The sequence below is a fragment of the Rhamphochromis longiceps genome, linkage group LG8 (assembly GCF_057381845.1).
Source record: "Rhamphochromis longiceps isolate RC_006_pf linkage group LG8, R_longiceps_female_GT1.1, whole genome shotgun sequence".
Classification (NCBI taxonomy): domain Eukaryota; kingdom Metazoa; phylum Chordata; class Actinopteri; order Cichliformes; family Cichlidae; genus Rhamphochromis; species Rhamphochromis longiceps.
In genome coordinates this window covers 15,796,288-15,811,950 of record NC_140564.1, presented here as the reverse complement: position 1 = coordinate 15,811,950, position 15,663 = coordinate 15,796,288, and the positions used below count along the sequence as shown (strand labels likewise).

The 15,663-nt window shown below is 40.2% G+C and overlaps 1 protein-coding gene across 1 annotated transcript; it reads left to right on the top strand.

The window, feature by feature from the left end:
• The first annotated feature begins 1,699 nt into the window (after window positions 1–1,699).
• wipi1 (WD repeat domain, phosphoinositide interacting 1) lies at window positions 1,700–15,661 on the top strand. Its single transcript, XM_085415996.1, has 12 exons — window positions 1,700–2,199; window positions 3,249–3,331; window positions 5,606–5,775; window positions 5,871–5,967; window positions 7,153–7,250; window positions 7,353–7,445; window positions 7,525–7,595; window positions 8,139–8,246; window positions 9,926–10,090; window positions 10,196–10,303; window positions 12,070–12,209; window positions 12,436–15,661. Exons 1-12 carry the CDS (start codon window positions 2,123–2,125, stop codon window positions 12,555–12,557), a joined length of 1,332 nt encoding a protein of 443 aa, XP_085272122.1. The 5' UTR covers window positions 1,700–2,122; the 3' UTR covers window positions 12,558–15,661.
• Window positions 15,662–15,663: the final 2 nt, after the last annotated feature.

The window sequence follows — 15,663 nt, the reverse complement described above, 5'->3', positions numbered from 1 at the left end:
GAAGCTGAAGCAGCTACTCATTAGGGAGAAAAATGTCTCATATGAATGTTATTCGTTATTTTTTACAGATATAGTGTTATACCTTATTGGGTAATTCAGTAATACTGCATGTATCCACAGATGATATTGTGATAGTGATCTATGGTGAGATTAGGGAGCAGGTGGAAAAGAGCACGGAGAGGTGACCATATAATCTGGAGGAAAGGGGAATGAAAGTCAGTGAATAAGAGGACAGGTGTAACAGTGAAGCTGCAAGGAGCAGAGATAGTGAAGGTAGAGTGAGTTTAAATAGCTGGGGTCAACGATCCAAGGCAAAGGACAGTGCACAAGAGAGAAGAAGGGCAGGGTGGGGTGGGTGGAGATGAGTGTCAGGGATGATTTGTGACAGAAGGAGCAAGAGTGAAAGGGAAGGTTACAAGATTTCAGTGAAACCTGCTATGATGCATGATTTTGAGATGGTGACAGTGACAAAAAAGACATGAGACTGAGCTTGATGTGGCAAAGGTGAAGATTTTCAGTGGGAGTGACCTAAATTAAATGCTATTATATGCTGAACATGGAGGTGCTGCTGGGCAGGAAGAAAAGGAAAAGACTTCAGAGGAGGTTCATGGATGCAGTGAAGGAGAGCATACACAGGGTTGGTGTGACAGGACGCTAGGGATAAGGTACAATGGAGGGAAATTTATTTTATTTATTATTTATTTAACAAGATTACTGCATGAATACATTGCCCTGAAATAAAATCAGTGAAATGTTCATACATGTTTGGGTACTGACATCACTTTCAGGTCACATTTGTATATAGGGCTTTGGAGTTGAGGTCACGCAATGCATTGTGGATATAACCCTTATTTCAATGGAACCGTGTGTCACTTTAATGCGGGTTTTTTTTAAAATAAGAAATGTATTAATTAATAGGCTTCCTGTTTCTAAACTCTGTTGCTGTTTCTTTTGCAAGACTGGGCTATTTATTCACTATTTCAACATCAGTTAAGTATTTAAAAGTCTGAAACTGATGCCAAGTGTGCCACTGAATTTGAAAGCTATTGCTGTCAAAAAGAAAAAAAATCCCTTATTATCATATATTAAATTAAAGCAGGAAGTCTGCACTTCAACTTCATCTAGACGTGGCTCACAGAGCCAACAATAATGACTCAGTAATGTATTGCACATCCAAGTTTTTAATTTACATTTTTATTTTTGTAAGCATGACAAACGAACATAGACACGACATAGATGAACAGCCACCGCAAGTAGGAACTGAAAGAGGAAAGACTTTCTTTGGGTCACAGTTTTAGCTTAATAGTAAAAGCTTTAAACTACTTAATCTTTTGTTTGTTTTTATGGTTAATTAGTTGTTTTAAAAACCTGAATTCACGTCAGTGCTTTAAACCGAAACTTTGAAATAGAAATATTTTCGTATACGAATAAATTAAAAATGTTCTTACATAAAAATATTTTTACATAGATATTATAGTAGTATATTTAATTTCATATTACTTTGTTTAAAAAAAAAAGTAAACTATTACCAAAAATTGCGTACTGTAATTTAAGCTGTTTGCGTGTCACTGGGTTTTCATCCAATCAAATCATCAAAACAATTCCTCATGACAAGACTGAAAGCAAAACTGGCCAATCACCAGTTTTTCCTCTTAAACAAGCCGCTCGGTTGATTGATAGCTGTTTGCTAAAACCATTCTTGGATTTTATCAACTTGACCAATAGAAAAGCCAGAGAGGCGTGCAGACGTATGGTTGGAAAGCCAATCACGATGTACCTCAGGGTGACGCATCCTCCCATCAGCTGTTTTTGTTTTCCTGTGTGGACACTGGAAGTTAATAACACAATAATAACAACGGGAGTGTAGCCTCTCCGAAGTAAAACGGTCGTCAGTGAGCTGTTCCTGTTTATCTTTGCTCCCGTTCCGGTTAGCCATAGCAGCTCACGCTCCTGTTTACGATGTGCACCATCTGAGCCAGCCTGCCCGGACATTCCTGTCCCCGAAGAGTGTGAGCGTGGCGCTTACAGTCGGGGAGCAGCAAAAGGGGAAGCGGGTTCCGGCGGTGATCGACCCGGGCCCAAGGCCTCCGACCTCTAGAGGAGGGGGAATTCAGCTGCTGGGATGGAGTCACCGGACTTATCCGACGACCCCGGAGTGCATCGAGGTTTCATCTGTGCCTCGTTTAACCAGGACACCACGTAAGCGACCTGCGAGCTGGGCCCTGCATGAACTCAATCTCCTTGATACACCTGACCGTTGCATAATTATTTTCAGCTGCATTTCTATAATGTGGTTTATTTTCTGATGGGACCTGCAAAGTGAGCGCATGCAAAATGAAGTAACCTTTTTGTGTGCACCATTTAAACTTCTAGACGAGAGTCCCATAGAGCTGGATATGAAGTAGGCCACTGTGTGGCCTATTGCACTTTTGAGTAGTCTTTTAGTATTATAACCAAACTTGTAGTAACACAGTTTAACAGTCTCTTGACAGTCTCTTGCTTACACTCCCAGTCAACGTGCAGTGCTATTTGTTAATAATGAAAATAAAGGAGCTTTAAGAAAAATCTGCTTTACAGTATCTCATACTGAACCAAGAATTCACAAACTCTTGATTTTAATGTGTGTCTCCTTAAACAAACAACTCCTTTGGGTATGCTTCAGGCTAAACAGCCAAATAAGCCTGCTGACCACATTGCTCCTCTCATCTCCAGCTGAGCTAGGAAGGCAGGCATCTTTATGGAAATTAACCGCTTTTAATGGTAATTGCTTTAAGGCTTTGTTGCCTAAGCATGATAATGACTCAGGTGCCAAAGACTTATGCACATAAACAGATGTTTGCCTGAAATTCTTTGTGGCAGGCTTAAGCTGCCCTAAGCCTAACAAAGTAGTTCTGTGATCTGATAACCATGTCCTAACCCTGTTGTCAGTTATGGTCATGCTACTATTGCATCATGGACAATGATGGGTTAGTTATCAGTAGAGCTGTAAGGAAGTCAACTGAGGCCACAGTGTATTATTTTCTTGCTTAGAAAGTAGCTATTACAGCATTGGTATCTATGATCCATTATAACCATTCGCAATGGTTTACAGTATTATACTAGTGACCATATGTGTGTGTTGGTGTATAATACTAAAGACATTATTTTTTTAAGGTATTCCAATGTATCCAACTTAAATTAAAGGCCGATGGTATACTATGTAACTACAGTGTTACTAAAAAAAGTATTTGGGTGTGCTTCCATTGTAGCTCTCTATCAGTGGGCACTAAGACCGGCTACCGGCTCTTCTCAGTCACAGCTGTGGACAAACTGGACTGCATCCATGAAGGGGGTAGGAGTGACACTGTTCTTCACTCTCTTTAATCAGCAAACAAACCAACCTGCATTCTGCCCCCTAAATATGACACGAGTACACAGTGACAGAGGTCTGCACAGCATAGTTTGAGCTGTGGTCATGTTCAACTTAATTTAGGCTGTTCAAGTCATGTTTAGTCTGATGTGCAAGGTAGGTAAACGCAGACTGAGGCACTTCTTTTTTTTTTGTACCAAAAGGCTGCTGCGAAGACTGGCAGCAAGTCTGCTACAGGTCAAACCATTCTCACAGCTCACAAATAGATGGGATACTGTGAATGTACTATGAATGAATTTTGACATGAGGTACTTTCCATAACTTCTCTGAGTAGAAGTACAGGGAGTGCAGAATTATTAGGCAAATGAGTATTTTGTCCACATCATCCTCTTCATGCATGTTGTCTTACTCCAAGCTGTATAGGCTCGAAAGCCTACTACCAATTAAGCATATTAGGTGATGTGCATCTCTGTAATGAGAAGGGGTGTGGTCTAATGACATCAACACCCTATATCAGGTGTGCATAATTATTAGGCAACTTCCTTTCCTTTGGCAAAATGGGTCAAAAGAAAGACTTGACAGGCTCAGAAAAGTCAAAAATAGTGAGATATCTTGCAGAGGGATGCAGCAGTCTCAAAATTGCAGAGCTTCTGAAGCGTGATCATCAAACAATCAAGCGTTTCATTCAAGATAGCCAACAGGGTCGCAAGAAGCGTGTGGAAAAACCAAGGAGCAAAATAACTACCCATGAACTGAGAAAAGTCAAGCGTGCAGCTGCCAAGATGCCACTTGCCACCAGTTTGGCCATATTTCAGAGCTGCAACATCACTGGAGTGCCCAAAAGCACAAGGTGTGCAATACTCAGAGACATGGCCAAGGTAAGAAAGGCTGAAAGACGACCACCACTGAACAAGACACACAAGCTGAAACATCAAGACTGGGCCAAGAAATATCTCAAGACTGGTTTTTCTAAGGTTTTATGGACTGATGAAATGAGAGTGAGTCTTGATGGGCCAGATGGATGGGCCCGTGGCTGGATTGGTAAAGGGCGGAGAGCTCCAGTCCGACTCAGACGCCAGCAAGGTGGAGGTGGAGTACTGGTTTGGGCTGGTATCATCAAAGATGAGCTTGTGGGGCCTTTTCGGGTTGAGGATGGAGTCAAGCTCAACTCCCAGTCCTACTGCCAGTTTCTGGAAGACACCTTCTTCAAGCAGTGGTACAGGAAGAAGTCTGCATCCTTCAAGAAAAACATGATTTTCATGCAGGACAATGCTCCATCACACGCGTCCAAGTACTCCACAGCGTGGCTGGCAAGAAAGGGTATAAAAGAAGAAAAACTAATGACATGGCCTCCTTGTTCACCTGATCTGAACCCCATTGAGAACCTGTGGTCCGTCATCAAATGTGAGATTTACAAGGAGGGAAAACAGTACACCTCTCTGAACAGTGTCTGGGAGGCTGTGGTTGCTGCTGCACGCAATGGGCGATCGTGGCTCAAGAGTTGGGAGTTCGCCTTGTAATCTGAAGGTTGCCGGTTCGAGCCCCGGCTTGGACAGTCTCAGTCGTTGTGTCCTTGGGCAAGACACTTCACCCGTTGCCTACTGGTGGTGGTCAGAGGGCCCGGTGGTGCCAGTGTTCGGCAGCCTCGCCTCTGTCAGTGCGCCCCAGGGTGGCTGTGGCTACAATGTAGCTTGCCATCACCAGTGTGTGAATGTGTGTGTGAATGGGTGGATGACTGGATATGTAAAGTGCTTTGGGGTCCTTAGGGACTAGTAAAGCACTATATAAATACAGGCCATGTTGATGGTGAACAGATCAAAACACTGACAGAATCCATGGATGGCAGGCTTTTGAGTGTCCTTGCAAAGAAAGGTGGCTATATTGGTCGCTGATTTGTTTTTGTTTTGTTTTTAAATGTCAGAAATGTATATTTGTGAATGTGGAGATGTTATATTGGTTTCACTGGTAAAAATAAATAATTGAAATGGGTATATATTTGTTTTTTGTTAAGTTGCCTAATAATTCTGCACAGTAATAGTCACCTGCACACACAGATATCCCCCTAAAATAGCTAAAACTAAAAACAAACTAAAAACTACTTCCAAAAACATTCAGCTTTGATATTAATGAGTTTTTTGGGTTCATTGAGAACATGGTTCAATAATAAAATTATTCCTCAAAAATACAACTTGCCTTATAATTCTGCACTCCCTGTAAGCAAGTATTCAAGAGATTCATCTGTTTTTCTTTCCCCAGTGGAGTGTCCAGATGTCTATATAGTGGAGCGACTGTTTTCCAGCAGCCTAGTGGTTGTGGTCAGTCTGTCCATGCCACGACGAATGAACGTCTATCACTTTAAGAAAGGCACGGAAATTTGTAACTACAGCTACTCCAACAACATCCTCTCTGTCAGGCTCAACAGACAGGTAAAGACAAGAGTGACAGCTTTGCATACCCCTTTATCATCCCAGTTTGTGCTGATAATTACATGTTCTTGTGCTCGTGTCTCTTTCAACATCAGCGGCTCGTGGTGTGCCTCGAAGAGTCGATCTACATCCACAATATCAAAGACATGAAGCTCCTTAAGACGCTGCTCAACACACCCACCAACCCCTCAGGTAGACTACAGCTTTTGGAAGAAATTAAAGCTTTGCCTGCTGAAACATGACAAAAAAACCCCCAAAACTCCCAACTGTTAGAGAGACAGCCTGATGCCCAGATGTTGCCAAGTTGTTCTGTGGGCTAGAAGACACTGAAGCATTAATAATAGTACAGCACCTTTAAAATCTCTTTAGAAAGTTTTTTAATGAAGGCAAAAGAAGGATGCTTAGAAGGTAAAGCCAGTCTGCAATCGCAAACAATAATAGATTAAAAAAAAGAAGATATAATTGATACAAGGAAAAGGGGCATAGAACTGAATGCAAAATGTCAGTAGAAAAAGAACAAAAAGCAAAGTAATATCAAAAAGACAAACAGACACATCGCATAAAACCTGGTCTATAAAAACATGTTTTCAGAAAAGATCTAAGGGAAGTCAATGAAGCTGCGAGCCACAATAGCCGAGAGGCCCTGATGGCAGACACATGGTCACCTTAGAACAGCCAGAAAGGGCTCAGCTGAGATTTTAAGGTTGCCATACTGTTTATGAGGGCTGCATACAGTTCAGATGGGATCAGCATGTCTTTTACGTAGCCTGCCGGAGATTCCAGTTGGCTTTAAAGGTGATTAAGTGATTAAAGAGAGAGTTAGAAGTTACTGTGTGCAGAGAAAATAAATGCAGCTACAATTTGATTTGACATTATGCTATCCAATGCAATGAAATTTATGCATTTTGTGACACTTGAATAATATATGGGAATATTTGGGGGACTGTAAGGAAAAGTAGTATCATATACATGTGTGTTAGCTGTGTATTTAATCATGCAAGTGGAATTTACATTACTTTTTTGACTGGAAGCCACTGTGGATACATTTTCAATTTACAAAACAAGCAGACAACAATCATAAAGTCAGCAAATGGACTCTGCTATATCAATACTGATTAAATGTGACAAGGCGCTTCAGTTCCTGTAACAGTGATAAGAATTTTGCATTTCATAGGCTTTCCAAAGCACTGTGTTTAAAAAAGCATGCAACAGTTGCTTGATCCAATGTATTCACAGGCCTAACACATTATTCTTTATAAGTAATAAGTCAGATTAGATAATGCATGTTAACTCCAATAGGCAAAAAAGCCAAATCAGTGATTATGAAAAGAAAAAAAAAAGATAAAATAGTAAATAATCCTCTTGTCTCCTTTATAGGTCTCTGTGCACTCTCCATCAACCATGGCAACTCCTTCCTGGCGTATCCTGGTAGCGCCACCATGGGAGAGATCACAGTCTATGATGCCAACAATCTGGTGAGGCAACAAAGGAAAGAAATGCAGCTGTTTTCATTTCACCTGGAAACCCCATGGGGGAAAAGAGCAGCCTTGTGTTAAAGAGCATTGTTGCCCCTTTAGAGCACTGTGACGCTGATCCAGGCCCATGACAGTCCCCTGGCAGCTCTCACATTCAACGCCTCCGGCACAAAGCTGGCTAGTGCTTCGGAGAAGGTGAGGGTTTGATTTCCTTTTTCACCTTCCTTCTCTTTTATTACACATCAGTCCCTCCTGACCACGCTTTCCTCCACAGGGTACTGTCATCAGAGTTTTCAGCATCCCTGAAGGACAGAAGCTGTTTGAATTTCGCAGAGGCATGAAAAGGTTATTATTATTCTTTTCACGTAGTTTAGGCATTAAGTACTGACCAGCAGTCAGAATTGAAAAGAAAAAAAATCATTGAACAAACATGATTCATAATGTAGGAAAGAGGTTTAATAAATTTCTCGTGACATGAAGGTGAGCAGTGCAAATAAATCTGGTAATATTCACCACTTACATGTTTTGGTGAGTAAGATACTTTACTGCTCTTCCGCTCAACAGCCAATGATACATGGCTGTGAATGTGCTGAGCAGGTTCCAGTGTCAGTGACTGACTAACAGTAATGTGAGTGGTGGGGTCATGGAAACATTACACTGTAAGATAGCATGGAGGCTGTCATACACAGCGTTTCAACACTCACACTGCTGTGACCGGACTGTGTCCAAAGGTTTGCAGAGTCATTTCTTATCTCAGACAAAAATCCTTAAAGGCAAAGTCGTGCACGGGCTTTAATAATACATCACTGTAATGTTAGTTTTGGATTACTTAAAAGAAATTAAATCTCACTGTTTTGTTTCTCTTTCTATTTCCTGTGTGTGTTCCAGATATGTTAGTATCAGTTCGCTGTCCTTCAGTGCAGATGCACAGTTCCTGTGTGCCTCCAGCAACACTGAGACGGTCCATATCTTTAAACTGGAGCAGCACAGCCCAAGGTTGACTCTCTCTTCCTTTTTCAAGCTTCTTTTTTCAGTTACTCACTATCTAATTTTGAAAAGAAAATTGTGTTGAGAATAATATTAATCCTATTATATAAAGTCATATGTTAATTAATGTAAATATTCACAGTCACTTATTAGGTGCATCTATAAAAGTAGTTGGCACTGGATTGGACCCACTTTTTCTCTTCAGCATTAATTCTTAATGGCAGAATTTCAACAAGGTGTTTCTGTGTGGGGTTTGCATGTTCTCCCTGTGTTTGCGTGGGTTCTCTTCAGACACTCTGTCTTAATCCCACAGTCCAAAGACATGCAGTTAGTGGTTAATTGGTGATTCTAAATTGTGAATGCAAATGGTTTTCTGTCTCTAAGTGTTAGACTGGGGACCCTGTCTCTTGCCCTAACAGCTGCAGCCTTGTATTGGATAACCAGAAGATAATGGATGGATGCTGAAAATATTCCTTAGGTCTTTTGGAGCATATTGACATAATAGTATCACACAGCTGCTGCAGATCTGCCTGCTGGTCAGCTGTAAATCTCCTGTTCATCAGATCCCAAAACGTGTGAGGCTGGAGGCCATTTGAATATAGCAGACTCCCTGTCATGATCAAGAAAGGGATGGCTTGAGCTTTGAGATATAGGGTGTTATTAGACAATGGTGCACCGTGTATAGGGATGTGCATGCTCAGTAACAATACTTTGGTAGGCTGAGTAGCATTTAGATGATGCTCTGTTGTTTCTAAGGGACCCAAAGCTAGCCAACAAAATACTCCTCCACACCATTACATGTGTGGAGGAGTATTTGGCCAACTTTGCCTAAACCATTGATAAAAGGTAGGAGGAATCAATTTTTTCATGTTGTTTATGCCAAATTCTGACCTTACCATCCAAATATTTCAGCAGAAATTGAGACACGTCAGATTATACAATCTTCTATTGTCCAGTTTTGAAATGTAGCCTCAGTTTCGTGTTCTTAGCTGAAGGAAGTGGCACCTAGCGTGGTCTCCTCCTGCTTCATGGTTTGATGTGTTTTGTGTTCAGAGATGCTCTTCTGCCCACCTTGGTTGTAACAAGGGGTTATTCGAGTTGGTTTTTTTCGTCCTGTCAGCTTGAAGCAGTTTAGTAATTTTCTCCTGACCTTCTGTCATCAACAAGGCATTTTCACCCAGAGAACTGCTGCTTACTGGACATTTTCTCTTTTTCAGATTTTCTGGAAATTCTAGAGATGGTAGTGCGAGAAAATCACAGCAGATCAGCAGTTTCTGAGATGCCCATCTGGCACCAACAACCAAGCCTCATTCAAAGTCACTTAAATCATCTTTTTTCCTCTGATGCTCGGTTTGAACTTTAGTAGAACTGGTGTACCTAATAAAGTGGCTGGTGATAACTGATAATAAACCATTATTTAGATGAGTATTATCCTGCTTCACCATTACTATTATTTTATTTTGCACGGGGGACTCACTGACAGTTGAGATGCTTTTGTCTCAAACGTTGCTCTTCCTAACCAGAGTAAATGAATGCCTCGGCCTCTCTGCTGTGTTATTATTAAAAACAGCACTTTTTTCTAACTCTCATTGCTCCATTATATTATAAAACTGTTATCTTTAGTAGTCTTTTATTCATGTTAAATGTTTTCTTTCTCTTTAACTACAAAGCATCTTGTTTTATTCCAGCCAAGAGGAAGAGTCCCCTACATGGTCAGCATATGTGGGGAAAATGTTCACAGCAGCCAGTACCTACTTACCCACTCAGGTATCTGACATGATGAATCAGGACAGAGCCTTTGCCACAGTGCGACTCAACATGTTCGGTCTGAAGAACATTTGTGCCCTCGCTACGTAAGAGAACTACAACTGTACAGGTATATTGAAAAAACACAAGTCTGTATCTGTGCAGGTTCATTTATATTGTGTGTGTGTTGTTTTTGTTGATGTTGTTGTCAGGATTCAGAAGCTTCCTCGCCTGCTTGTGGCATCTTCAGATGGGTTTCTTTACATCTATAATGTGGATCCACAGGATGGAGGCGAGTGTGTCCTTGTTCAAAAGCACAGGTGTGTATATCTTAGTGGGATGTACAGGTTATAAATATGGCAGGAAATCCTCATTCTAAATTAAAATGTATACTTATTTTGGTTCCCCTTGACTTACTCTAACTGAAAAGTTAGACATCTTGAGGCAGATAGAAAGGTGAAGATGAAGATGTAATCATTAGAGATGGACCGATCCGATATTACGTATCGGTATCGGTCCGATACTGACCTAAATTACTGGATCGGATATCGGAGAAAAATAAAAAATGTAATCCGATCCATTAAATATCACGAAAGCACCTCACAAAACTTGCAACACGCCGTAACTCGCCTCAGAACGTTAGCACGTCGGAGCAGTATGCATCACGTGATAGAGCGGCTGTGGCATGCGGGACCTGTCGGTGGTCTGGATAGCATTTGGAGCTTCGCTAGCAACCCGGCATTTCATCTCCGACAAAGTTATCCCCGAGAGCAGTAAAGCAAGTGTGTAAGTCCATCTCTGAATGTTTGTAAAGCATTCCTGCGTTAAGCTTAACAAACGATATATGGAGCAACTGCCTCTTCTTGCTGCTACTTCAATCATGAAACTGCTTAATGATCAGCTGATCGGCTTTTCTGTCGCAATTCCGTCTCTCTGGTTTGTTTTTGGCCCACTTTGCACCAGAAAGAGGAAACCAGTGGATAAACAACAGCAGCACGTTTAAGCTTGATAAGCTGTTGTTAGAATTTATTTAATATTACTTTCTACACCAGGATCTTTTTTTACGTAGCTGACGCTGGTAACTGTGCAGGGGCGGATCTAGCAAAGTTTAGCCAGGGGGGCCGATAGGGCATTAACAGGGAAAAGGGGGCACAAAGACATACTTTTCTTTCTTATTCTCATTTAAAATGTCTAGCTTTTAATAAATAATTATCTGACACGCAAAGTTTTAATTTGATGTAAAATGAATAGAAGTCAATTACTGTATATAGTAACTATTAAGTCTAATATATATACCCTAGTAAGCTATAGTACTTTTTCCTTTGGGAAGGTACCATCTGTGCAGTCTGCAATTTTGTTGAAGAAAGATGTTGAATCTATTTAATATTTCTTGAAAAATAATTGATTTCTGTGCATTTTTTTTTCACACTGCATCAAATTAAGGTTGATTACGTCGATTAAGCATCATGAGGTGGAGCGTGAGGGGTGGTTCCCTATTTTTTATTTATTTATCTTTGTTGTTGCTGGGAGTTGGAACCCTATTAGTTAGGTTGCTTAATATTTACGCTAAGTACTCTTTAAAATACCAGAATAGGGAGGATGGTGTAGGTTTAAGTTTATTAGATTGATCAGTATTGCTGAACTATGAAATTTATTTTTTTTTTGCATACAGGTATAACAGAATAGCTTTAGTGTAGTTGTTGTTTTAAACTTGAGTATGAACTTATACAAAATGCAGCAAGATATTTAAAAAAAACAGTTTTGTTGATTAAAAAACACTATATCGGATTCATATCGGTATCGGCAGATATCCAAATTTATGATATCGGTATCGGTATCGGACATAAAAAAGTCGTATCGTGCCATCTCTAGTAATCATGTGCACTATAATCACATGTAGGAGCTGAAAACGCTTGAATGCTATTTTTTTGTATCTGTATGCATTTAAACAGTTGTCCATTTCCTTACTTCCATACTTTTCCATCTTTTGTTGCTGTTTAGAAATCTCACATTGTTGTGCATTCCTGTTGTCGCATTATCTTAGGTGTTAAATCCTATTCAGCCCATTTCTTCCATGCTTCCTCAGGCTCTTTGAGTCCAATGAGGAGCAGGTGGACCAGAAGGAAGAGGAGAACCCCGAGAATGTCCCTCCACAACCACCTAGCCAAACATATGCTGCCACTGTGGCTCTCCCCACGACCGCACCCTCCTCCACCACTCTAATGGGTAAGATTTAAGGCTGACACTTTAAAATGAGCATAGTCAGTATACTTTATGTTTAATGGCTATTAAACACAGCTGTAAATAGTGTGTGTATGTTCAACTCTTAGTATTGTTGTCAAGCGACTCCTGTTTAAATGAAGCTTGTTTCTTTATAGTTAAAACCCTAGCCATCCAAATATGATCAGAAATATTTGAAATTTTAAAATGCTCTTTCTTTGCTTCTTTCCAGGCTACTCCGAAGACGGTGGAGCCCAGAAGGGTGAAGTCATCCCCGAGCACGAATTTGCTGAGGGCCCCGTTTGTCTGGATGATGAGAATGAGTTCCCTCCGGTTGGAAACCAGAATAACTGACCAAATTCCCCAGGGTACCCTCCCTGCCCCTGCCCCTGCACACAAACCAGACTTACCTGTTTCTAGTAGGAAGGTTGGACAAAATATTCCTAATGTGTTGCGACATTGTGGCTTCCCAACCCTCTCACAAGTTACCCTGCACACCTAAAGTTAAATCTTGGAAGGATATTACCTTCTTGTATTTCTGTATTTTGTGCACCCATTGTTATTTGTAAAGGATATAGAAAAAAACACTAAAACAGAGCAGAAGGTCCACTCATCCTAAAGAAAAAAACATCAACAGAACATTTGTTCTTTAAGTCAAAGGCTGTCTGAACCATCCTAATGTTAACTCCCATATACTACCACTAACAACAGTGTTAAACATGTTGAAATAATCACTGTGCACAGCTAGAAATTCTGACTTTTATACTACTGTTGAATATATGTATTGTCCAACGACAAATCATTACTATGGTAGCAACCTAAAGAGCAGGTAAGTAGTATGAGCTGACCGACAATACTTAAGCTCAATAATATCCAGGGGTTAAAATAACAAAAGTGCTCCTATGGCCTCAGTCACACTAGGAAAAAATTGGCAATTGGCAAGTTTTTTTTGGGACCAAATACAAATTGTTGACCAACTGGTCACCCAGAGGTTGAGTGTACAGTGCCCCCAACCTCTGAGCGATTGCTTTTGATTGCAAGGCATTTGCACAGGTCATCTGGGGGGAAGCAACCTGCCTCCAAATTATTTCAGTTATTTCAGATTTCCAAATAATTGCCAGCTTATTTATAAATGCAAATAGAACGCCAAAATGTTGCAGTAAGTTGCTGCAACCCGGAGTCAGTCTGCGTGGATGAGGATCTCGTCTGCACCATCATGTTTATTTCTCCAAGTGAGGATACAATGAATCGCGTCAGTGTCAGTTACAAAGATTTGTGGTGGGCAACTCACTGCAAGCTGCACTGAATTCAATGCTGCAAAGCATGTCTTATGTTCAGACTTTCAGAAGGCTGTAGGAGAACCACATATGAGTATACAGCTTGTCATCCTTTTTACAGTGAGTTACAGTGTTTAATCACATTTCAGCGTTGCCTTTTCTCAGCAGCGTGCACACAGAGCAAGATTCATTTTTCTTTCTTTCTCTTTCTTTCTTTCCCTCGACAGACACTAATACATACATTACATGTGTCTTTCAAAATTGAGCTATCAGTGGGACTGTGCTAGTGTATTATAGCAGTGTCTGAATGTTATAGTATGTTAGGATTAGTTAAATTAATATTTTATGCTTAACAGATGCCTTAATTCAAGGTTTTCTAACTGTGGGATGTGAGACAGCAGCCCTGGTGCATAACTCCAATTCAGGTTCACAAAGTGTACATAGATTTCAGGTATATGAAGGAAGTGTTTTCAGTGAAGTAAATCTCTGGATAAAACCTGGGCTCCGCCTGAACCTCAGTTCTCAGGGCCACACAGTCCCCAGTTATTCATAACAAAATAAGAGATCACCGTTATCCTTTTAAAGTCTGAGCAATGAAATTAAGACAGAAAATTGAGTGTTTATTGACCCTTCTAACGCTTTAAAATTAATTAAATATTAATTTTGATATATGAGTTTTAACTTGTATCATGCTTACCACATCTGTGTTTTTCTTTGCAATTTATTTCTTAAAAAATGTGTTTTGCAATTTTTTCAGGGGGGAAAGAAATCACACTGATGATGTAAGATTCTCTAAAACTCATGTATCAAGTTTGACACACTAGAAGTTAATGTGTTGTAGCATAAACATGTTGATTCTCCTTCCGCCTTCTCTCACTTTTCTCAACTGTCCCACTGTTTTCAGAGCAGAACGTCCCTGAAACCTGAATTCAAACTGTATCGTGTTGTTATTACATTTCTGGTATCCTCATTTTTGAGCCACACAGTTACGTTGCTCTTGATATAATGTTGGTCATTGATGGAATGAATTAGCTGCAGCTGTTTGTTTATAAATTTATAAAGTTTTCCCAGTCCACTTGTGCTGAGTCCACCCTTGGCTCTGGTAGGACTGACTGAGGACTGAGGTAGACGGCAACAGATTTCAATTAGGGTATTATTGCATACAGCGCTTAAGTGCCAACTTAACCCTGTTTAATCAAAAATTTATAGCAGACTGACTTCGTCTTATTACCGTTTTATCCCAGTTTTATTGCCAAATTAACGCACCAAAGTTGGTTTAAAGACAGCAGCTGAGCATTGCTTCAAAATGATCTGTCTTTGAAGAGACCATTTCAAAGGCAATACCACTGCAAGTTAATTGCATACAGGCATAATTTTTTTTTTCCGCACAGCAGTCTCCGACCGCTGTTTTCCCTAGTGTGACTGGTCCCTGGGAGGTATGCTTAAAACTCACCTAAGATTTTACTTCTTAACAAGCCAAGTGCAATGTTAAGTCTTAGGACATTTATCAGGGCCATTCCTGTGTATGGGGCTCCAGAACATTTCAATCAGTGGTCATAAAAATGTATGATACCTCAGGAGAGACAAGCAGTAGTTCACTCAGAAAGAAATTATACATAGATATTATACAATACACTATTTAAATCACGATACATGCCATAAGTATCATATGACTTGCCGATGCAGCTGTGATACTAATTATGGTAGCAATACACGAGACTGAAAAATCCTGCAGAGTCACAAATGTAACCTGATGAAATATTTTGCTCTGTAGGTGCAGCAGTCGACAGCTAAATGCAAATCCTGGGACGAGCTGTACACGACAAAGCTACAGGTCCATTGTTTTCAGTGCAAGCCTAAAAAACGTGTTATTTACTTAATAATTCTGAATATGTTAACATATACGTCAAGTTATTTTTACATTAATGCATTAAGTATCCTTTTTGTGTAATGTGTTACACATCAACACATAGACTTAACATTCGTAAAATATATGTTAATGGGTTTTTACAGTGTATAATGTGTATATAACATTTCTTTATAGTACTGTTGTAATAAGTAACATAGTAATATGACTTGCCAGAAGGTGGCGCTGTTAGGGCACCTGTGAGCTGCATTGAGCTGTTCAATACTGGACATTTACACCAGAGACTCATTAAATCTTAGAAATGATTTGACCTCTG